The sequence below is a fragment of the Athalia rosae genome, chromosome 2 (assembly GCF_917208135.1).
Source record: "Athalia rosae chromosome 2, iyAthRosa1.1, whole genome shotgun sequence".
In the NCBI taxonomy this organism is placed as follows: domain Eukaryota; kingdom Metazoa; phylum Arthropoda; class Insecta; order Hymenoptera; family Athaliidae; genus Athalia; species Athalia rosae.
The window spans coordinates 13,075,768-13,085,533 of record NC_064027.1 but is presented as its reverse complement, the minus strand read 5'-3'; the positions used below and the strand labels follow the sequence as shown (position 1 = coordinate 13,085,533).

General features: G+C 36.4%; 1 protein-coding gene across 2 annotated transcripts; it reads left to right on the top strand.

Annotated features, from left to right (window-relative positions):
* Positions 1-1,265: 1,265 nt before the first annotated feature.
* Positions 1,266-9,024, top strand: LOC105684864 (histone-lysine N-methyltransferase EHMT1). 2 transcript variants are annotated; one of them, XM_012398550.4, is made up of 12 exons: positions 1,279-2,658; positions 2,874-3,487; positions 3,841-3,891; positions 3,963-4,066; positions 4,224-4,866; positions 4,982-5,314; positions 5,845-6,073; positions 6,178-6,384; positions 6,477-6,733; positions 6,905-7,155; positions 7,238-7,413; positions 7,751-9,024. In XM_012398550.4, the coding sequence occupies exons 1-12, from the start codon at positions 1,811-1,813 to the stop codon at positions 7,911-7,913; spliced, it is 3,876 nt and encodes a 1,291-aa protein (XP_012253973.2). In that variant the 5' UTR covers positions 1,279-1,810; the 3' UTR covers positions 7,914-9,024. The 2 variants fall into 2 exon arrangements, with proteins under 2 accessions (XP_048506237.1, XP_012253973.2); XM_048650280.1 differs by lacking the exon at positions 7,751-9,024 and having other exon boundaries at positions 1,266-2,658; positions 7,238-7,744.
* Positions 9,025-9,766: the final 742 nt, after the last annotated feature.

Here is a 9,766-nt window from a genome sequence, read left to right as displayed (position 1 = left end):
TGACATTGCGCCATTGTCATTTCTTTACTCTTCTGCGAGCAGACGAAGCTATTGTTATTGGTAGATATTTGTGATTGAATGAAATCGAAAATAAGATTTTGATAACACAAATAATTAATTTTCAACGTTTCAGAAAATGTCTGGAGACTCTCATGCTGATGATCCTAAACTGACTGGGCTTAAAAAGCATTTCAATAGCGTCACATTCATGGGCCGGGCAAATGTAAGTTCGGTACCTTAAACTATAACCTAACTTTCTTAATTTACGTAACTCTAATAATGAGAAAAAAAAATTGTTGAGCCTTTAGTAATTTTTGTGATTATTTTCAGGTCGCAAAAGCCACATATGCTACTGTCGCACTGATTGCTGCTTATTTCTACCTCAAGCCGAAAAGTAAGAAATAAATTGCTTTCGATGGACCTAGATGGAAAACGTTCATTATGTAATTTTCTTCTGGAGTGTCGTTACTAAACTTTGTAATGTACATTGTAAAATAAACTAATATCTATAGACATGATAGTGCAAGCTCCTCGCTGACTTATGAATGTAATTATTTCGATCTAGTTTTACTTTCCTTATTAATTGATACAAGTTTGTGTGTACACCATGTGAACATATATATATTCTTCTAAAATGACATAGAATGTACTGCAAGGAGCTAAATAGATGACCAAATTTTCAAATAATATTCTGTCGACTTCAAAAATGTAAGTTGCTTATTCTTTCGGGAATAAATTTTTCCTTACCAATTACAAAATAACTATCTATGAACGCAATTATCTTGTTGGGATGATATTCTATCATTTGCACTGATTCTCCGATTACTTCTCGATACACAGATTTTTGCACAGGATATCTGACTGATTCCAAACTGGCACAAATAAAGATACCAGAATATTGGCGTATTTGACAAAGAAATTCGATTTCTCAATAAACTACAACGAAAGATCCACTCCTTTGATACAGTTCATTTGATAGCGCAAGAAGAAAGCTTGCGGAAAATTCCCGAATATTCTTGCATAGATTCCTACATTTATTCAGATGACGCAATATAAAGTAGCAGCAATCATGAATTACTTTCACGTCTACATTTTCAGATACCAGCACCTATTATTTGTATTTATATATCAGTAGGTATTGTACAAGTTTTGAGTTATCATTGGTACATCGACCGTAATTATCATTTCAGATTGGTGCGAATACAATACTGTGGCAGTAACAAGTTGTTCAATTATAGTAATTTGTCATCAACCTTCAAGTTTTTGTGACGACTTGCGATCTCACTTTATGAGAGAACAAAATTTTTAGTCGCTGTAAAGTTTTAAGGATCCAATTCTTTGCTCAGGCGATATTCAAATCAGAATTTTTAGAGTACAGTTTAAAAATAAAATATGGTGCAGTTGGGACGTCCCTGAAACAATCAATATGGCCACTCGTTACTCGGAGGTCCACGACATAATTTAGAAGGAGTTGTTTTTATCGAAATAAACAATGCAAAGAACGGTCTTTCATTCAAAATAATTAGCGAGATAATTAGTTGGAAGTAAACTATAGATACCAGTATAGGTTGTGTCATTTTTAATAGTGAAATTAAGTCAAAATCGTAATATAAGCGGCAAATTCTTAGGTTGTGCACTGTCGCTATAGCTGCAGAAGACGCTTCACGAAGCTATTTAATTTCATTTTTATCTAAAATTTTGATTATGGTTTTTTCGGAGGTAAGAGGTAAAGCAAGTTATTCGTGATGTAGTTTAACTCGTGGACCTTGTCCTCGCGTAGTTTGCAGTGATCGTTGCTTATATTTTACTCATGTCTGATATAAAAGATAGCGAAATGAGTAGACCTGAGGGTGCTGATTGTGCAAAAGAGGAAGAAATGGCTGCCAAAGAAGTCGATCAGGACAAAGTCAGCATTCAGAAGATTCTTGAGGGGATGACAAACGAATTCAACAAAAGTCTAAGCTTACACAAGGCCATTGATATTGACAAGTCACCACAAAAAAATAACAAAGTTGAACTTCCTCCAAAAGAACAGGAAAAGGTTTTAAAACATTCCAAGGTCATTGAAGAAGATAAAAAACTCGATATAATATCAGAAGAGTGCACCCCAGTGATTGATGCACCAATATCAGACACACCCCTAGACATTCCTGTTGACATTATAGCAGACCAGGAAAATGAGGCTGCCCTGAAACAAATTTATCAAAAAAAAGAAAATCCTAAGGAATCGATACCGAGGATTGTACTAACTTTTAGAACCATAGATGAAAACACCGATAATGGCAGAAAAACCAAAATATCAAGCTGTTCTTCTAATCTCAAATTAGTACCAGACGAGTTGACCAATTGTGATCAAATTGGTGGGGTGTCAGTTAAAATTGAAAATTCTGACGAGAACTCAAACCCTGATTATAAGTCAGATGAAAATGAAGAAAAATTAGATGATTCTAAGGTGAAAAATGTAGTAGAAGAAGAGGATACTAAGATTATGATATCAAAAGTTGAAAATAATGAATCTAATCATTCTGAAATTCTTGAGATAAATATAAAAAAACCCAGTGCTCCTGAGCTCAATGAAAGCATTCAGGATACTGTTGATGTCAATTCTGGTTCTTTGAAGAGAAGGGTCGGACGCCCAAGACGACTACGAACGATGAGGTTACTTTCTGATTTCCACTTAAATAAAATAAATTCTTTTTCTCAAGTGTGAGATTGCTGAAAATTCTATTATGAATTAGTGAACTCTTTAAAGAACCCTTTTCTCTTGACATACTAGTTGGAATGGTTGTATTATGGATGTTAAATATTGTTCACTATTTTCAGAATTGAAAAGTAATTCATCAATTTCAGTATGTAATTAAATTTTTTTATAGTTACACAGTAGAAGAATCACCTGAACCAGCACCAAAGCGCTCAGCGAGACGTTTGTGCAAAGAATCTTTCAAGAGCACTGTACTCGAGAGTGCAATGGCTAGAAAAGAGAAATCTAACTACACAGAGGAAAGAAGAGTTAAGAGTGATAGGAAATATAGTCGGCCAGGAAGACCAAAAAAAATAGCAAAATGGGAGGATGAACCCAAGCAGCCAGTTGCTAAGATCACCGATATACCAAGCGATAGTTCTCAGAACATATCTGATATCAATGGTACCCAATCAGATGCAAGTTCAACATTGGATACGTTTAAAAATACATCACTCTCAGAGAATAGTTCAAATGATGTGGCCCTCGACGATACGCAGAATACATCCATGGATTTTGAAGGAATGCCCAAATTGAGCCCAGTTTCTAAAGTTCTGGATGGCAATCAAACTAATAGCACTCGGTCTGTACCTGAAAGCCCAACCAAAGATGAAGATACTGTCATCAACACTGAAACTGACAAACCGTTTTTGAAACCAATCCTTGGTCGAGGAAAACGAGAACGTGGTAGACCTAAGGGAAGTGCCAATGCCAGGAAAATAGCAAAAACTGACGGTGCTAATGAAGGTGAACCTGGCAATGCATTTGTATTGATGTACTGCAATGTGAGGATGTTCTTACATGTAGTAGTATCTTAGAGTTTTCAGTTCCGAGAAATAGTATGGCTTGTTGTTAGAACTTTATTTTCTTAAAATGTACTTAACTCACTCCAAACGACTGATTCTTGTAGTACAATTTGAATTGCGTTGCTTATATGCATGTAGGTTTGAATCAATTTTACAGCTGTATACAACTTTTCTGCAGGACCTATGAATTTATACATGCCTTCTGTTGTATTTGTTCACATGTTTATAAAGATGAGCACAAATCATGGCACCTTTTTCTCCGCACAATAATTGGTTCGAGCCAAATTTTTTCAGATGGATCCCCATCTGTCGCGGAAACTGGAAAAAATAACGACTATCCGGAAGGTATAGGGTCGATTTTTACCGAGTCTTGGAATTCGGCCTCATCATCGACTTCATAAAGATTTATATTCCAGACGGTGCCGTTCCTGCAAAAAGAACTCGACGAAGTATGGTTCCTAGTCCGAGTCCTGCGGAAGGCCAAGCGTCCAAGCCCGAATCTACAGCCATCCTTAATGAAGTTAGTACTCTCTAAATATCAGTACATACAAAAAAATCCCATGAAATAAAATCATCATGAAAATGTTTAAAAAACTCCAACGGGTAAAGAAATACCAATATTTTTACTGCCCAGACCAAGTATTTTTTAATTGATATTTTGTTCATTTATGTTTCAGGCACACACTCCATCTTTACTATGCCTCTGTCTAGTGCGTTCTCAACTATACGTAACGGCTACAGGTTCAGGAGCTCCTCTGTATTGTACAGCGATTGATTCAATAGATAACAAGCTTGTTGGTTGTTGTAACGAGGTGGACACCAACGATGTCGCTATGCGGAGACCTAGCGCAAGAGTGCCTTTTATAATATTGTGCAGAATGCATAGAGAAAGATTGATGAGGCACAATTGCTGTCCTAGTTGTGGGTTATTCTGTACACAGGGTAGGTTTGTTCAGTGCACGAACGGGCATCAATATCACAGGGACTGCGAAGTTTATCCTAATAAAAAGGCACTGTGTCCTCACTGTGGCTGCGAAAGCTCTTCGTACGACGTAGCAATTACTTTGCAGGCAATGCGAAAACCTGTATTTATACCAACTCGTAGAAAGTTCTCAAAGTTACCATCAGCCAAAATGGGTTTCACGGGAAAAGGAGATAATACGAAGTTAGCAGAAAGACCTCCTAGCCCTCTTATTCCACCAGAGGCTATAAAAATCGTGCAACCAACCTGCAATACAGATAGACCTGAACGTTACACTATCATGAGCTTGTATACAGCGGTGAAAAATGGGGATTTGGAGAAATTGGTCAACGTATTGGGTAAGGAGCATTGAAATTCTAAAAACATACTATATTGCATTATTCATTGAGGTCTACCCGACTATGCTTTGATAAACTCTTGATATCAACTTTATGAGTAACTATCATTTTGCAGCTTGTGGCTACAATGCAAATCATGCGTTCCGGGATTACGCTAATCGTACAAGCTTACATATTGCAGCTGATCGAGGCCACTTAGCTTGCGTTCACACTTTGATCCAAGCAGGTGCGCAGTTGGATGTTATGAACAAAAATCAGGTGACCCCTTTGATGCTAGCTGCCAGTAAAGGCAGAGTAGACGTTGTGAAATACCTAATCAAAATAGGAGCTGATGTTACACTAAAAGGTGAAGATGGTATGACGGTTTTGCATATGGCGGCTAAGTCTGGGCATTTGGATGTGTGTCAGATTATTTTGTCGGAGTGTAAGGCGCCGAGAACTTTAGTAGGTAAGTAAAGACACTCTTAATATATTGAACGATTTCACTACAGTTCAAAGGAACGCTATTAAACTAGTGAATATCATTCGACTGACTTGATGGCTTGTTAAATCGTTTTGACAACCCTCCAATCAAAAGAATTGTCATATTCATTAGGCCACAAAGTATTGAAACGTCGAACGCCTAAATGTTACCTGGTCACTGGGTTTAACATTGCAGGCTTTTATTTATTATTTCTGTCAAAATGCACTTTTCTACTTATTGAGACGGCGTCTATACAGTATTGTTTATCTAATCTACATTCGATTGATTAACCGATCATAGAACGATGTCACCTTTAAATTATCAGTGACGTTACGACTAGTGTCCGGGTAGGTTTGATGCTTTGTCACCCCGTAATTATAAAGATACGTTTGGTTGGTGGGTTGGCAAAATGACGATTTGGCAAAATGTCGAGTCGAATACCGTTCGTCATTTTGGCGCATCCCCCGATTAGTTCGTCAGTGTCAGTAACTGGAATTTCTTGAAAACTTCAACAGACTCTGTGGATGATGGCGGCTGGACAAGTTTAATTTGGGCTTGTGAATTTTGTCACACGGACGTTGCCAGATTTTTGTTAGAAAAAAAATGCGATCCTTTAATAAGGGATGCTGAACAAAATATAGCATTACATTGGAGTGCATTCAGCGGAAGCTCAGAAATCACAGAATTACTCTTGAACCAAGGATGCGATGTCAATGCTGTAAATGTTCACGGAGATACGCCACTGTATGATACCAAAAGTGTACAACTTATTATCAATTCACTCTACAGGCGCTCATTATTGAAATGAAAAAGGCCTTACCTGAATTTAAATGTGTTATTATTTTCAGACATATTGCTGCTAGACAAGACCAATACGCTGTGAGCATTTTGCTCCTGGCTCGTGGGGCTAAAGTTGGGGAAATGAACACAGCTGGTGAGACAGCTGTAAATTGCTGTGCATCAGAAGGTGATACTATGTCTGCACTCAAATTAAATGCAAAAGTAAACGAATTAACCGAGCACATGTGGGAAACTACAGTTAAGATTCTATCGAAGTAAGTAATATTCAAGAAAACCAAAGTAAGCAAATGATGAAAAATCGAATCATATAGATAAATATTGGTTGCATTGCTTTTGTTATTCTCAGTGATATTTCTCGTGGTAAAGAGAACAATCCCGTCCAGTGTGTGAACGGATACGATGCAGAAGATAAACCTACTGACTTTTTGTACGTCACAGAAAATTGCCTTACAAGCAGTATAAATGTTGATCGCACAATAACGTCGTTACAATCGTGTCGTTGTGAGGATAATTGCAGTTCTGAAAAGTGCTTATGTGGCAATATAAGCTTGAGATGCTGGTACGATGAAGAAGGAAAGCTTATTCCTGAGTTTAACTATGCTGGTGAGGGAGAAACAATAATTTCAAACACTTATTCTACTATTGCTAAGTATGCAGTTGATTATCGCGATTTTGGCTAAATCGCGGTATGTCATATGCAATGGTTTTCGGCCTTTGCTTCTGCTTGATATTTATTTTTCATATAACAATTAGGCGCATTTACTCACATTTTAGATCCTCCAATGTTATTCGAGTGTAATCAGGCTTGCGATTGTAATCGTATAACTTGTAACAATCGGGTGGTACAGCACGGTCTTACTCAAAGATTTCAGCTGTTCAGGACAAAGGGAAAAGGCTGGGGCCTCAGAACGCTACGATATATTCTGAAAGGAACTTATGTCTGTGAATATGTAGGAGAGATAATTTCTGACTCTGAGGCTGATCATCGTGAAGATGACTCCTATTTATTTGATCTAGATAATAGAGTAAGTTCACTTGATATTTCATTGTCATAATTTTGGTTGATTATTGAATACATGAAATAATGACCATATGTTACTTGTTTAGGATGGAGAAACATATTGCATAGATGCGAGGCGTTATGGAAACTTAGCTCGTTTCATCAATCATTCATGTGCCCCCAATCTCTTACCTGTCCGTGTATTCGTCGAGCATCAAGACCTTCATTTTCCTAAAATCGCATTTTTTGCAAACCGAGATATTGATGCTGATGAAGAGCTTGGGTACGTTTCACACAAACTGTTTCTACAAAAACAGCAGTCACAGTATTCATATCTGTACGGAAATTGTCGTATTACGTTAATAAAAGTTCTCTTGTTTTGCTTTGGTTACCTCATCTCTACCGTATTAAATTCTATAAGTTCTCAATGTATCAATTCTTTTCAACCGATAAAACGAAGGTAAGCCTTGTAGAAATTTATGTTATGTTTTTCAGATTAGTTACCCATCAAGACTTTGTGCAATAGAATTACTATTATTATCGGGAGGGGCTTTTCAAATAATAACATTTCTCTCGTCTAAAATTATCTTCATAACGATATTAAATTTCAATGTTTTCAGTTTTGATTACGGAGAGAAGTTCTGGATTATTAAATGCAAGTCATTCACTTGCACCTGTGGTGCTGAAGCCTGCCGTTATTCAGACACTACAATTCAACTCACGTTGGATAACTACAGAAGAAAGATACAACAGGAAGAGCAACTTGCCGCACAATTGTCTTAATTCAAGAGATTGGTAACCAATCGCGTAAAACTCGGTATTTGTTTCATATCGCGTATTTTCCGATAAAAAGATGACAGAAAAGTTAATCAACGAAAAAACCTTGAGATGAATGCAACTGCCAGTGGCATAGTAGCTGTTGTATTAATTGTTGACAAACTACTAGTTTATTCTCATTTCAAAATATTGGAATTAAATTACCGGATTGTTGAGTCTTGTCTTACCACGGATGCTTTGTTTTAAGTGAAACTACTCCGTCGTTACTAACTTGACATCAATTCGATGGGCTTAGGTGTTAATATAGTACATATTAATCACGTTCATAGCACTGATGTATTATTATTACTTTTACAGGAATGATTATATTTCATCCACATTGCCTCAAGTGTTAACGTCATTTTGTTTTTAAGGTAGACGTGACCAATATATACATCACGTAACGGAATCGAGCGTACGAGTACAAAATTGTTATGAATTACGAGAGAATGAAGGTGGCTAAAATATTACTCACGTTTTCACTTTTTCTTGTTTCGTGACGGCAATTCTTTACCTATGCATACGCTTTAACTATATTTTCTAGGTAATCGAAGTTGCCAAATTTTTAAGGGCTGTTACGTCCACAGATTAGTTGCAATTTCTATTGTTTAATACCTTATTCAAATAACGTAGATTGCAATCAGTGAAAAAAAAGAAATTGATGGAATTTTATAGAACCTAATTATTGAATATGTTCCGTAATTATCTGTCCACAGTTTGGGTTAATCTAGTATCGTTTTGAAAAATGAGACGATATGAACGTCTCTAGCATTTACATGCGTCGTGTGCCACTATGCATAGATAAAAACGAACTCAAATAGGAAAATACAATTGATAGCGCAAGTAACAAATATGATTCTTTGCGGCAAAAGAGTGATGATGTTTTCCAACGGTAGCTCTTCGACTAATATAATCAATTATTCGTTGCAGGTATCGTTTACGTATCTCTTCAAATACGAGCGCGAATGAATTCATGAAGTTTCAAATGCGTGATAAAATATTCTATTATGAAGAATTAGGTTTTTCTTAAAATATCATTGAATCGAATCATTGTTAATAAATAATATTCTATGTATGATGAGGTTATTGTTTTTTATTTGTACAAATAAAAGAGAAAACTAAAAAAAAAAATGTTATGATTATCAAAACCTTAATCATTGGTATATCATTCGTATATAACTTTTAACCAAGTCTTTTATTCGATACATTGCTCGCTGGATTTCGTAATCGTGCCTGATGTAAGTATGTAATTACAAATTACCGATTAATAATGCACCGTGTTCTTCACTGGAGAAATCGTTCATATAGCCCATCGTTGTATATGGCTGATATGATCATGTACGACCGATTTGATTAATAAATATCCGAACCATCACGGTACCCGGAGGGCTGCAACGGTTGATATCATGCTGCACTTGCAGCTAAGCCCAACGTTATTGAATACGTGTGATAATTAATTGCTCAAGTGCGAGTAATTGAGATGCCGATTCATAGAAATTCTTGTTACAATTAGAGTAATCGATGAGCTAGCATTATTGAACCATTCGCCCGTAGCGTTCTGACGGAATAGGTTTGACATGCAAATAATCCCTTTGCGGTCGTATAAAGAGTAAACTCTACAGATTAGACGGGATACAATTTACTTATCAATATAGTGTACCAATTGACACATTGGAATAGGGTAATAATACCGTTCCATCATTCCTCTAAAAACAATCAATTATTAACACTTACTTTTGGTCTTGAACGGGAAGGGCGTAATCCAAATAAATTGAAAAGGTTCCACTTGACATAAAGTAACATAATTTTTTTCATGATAT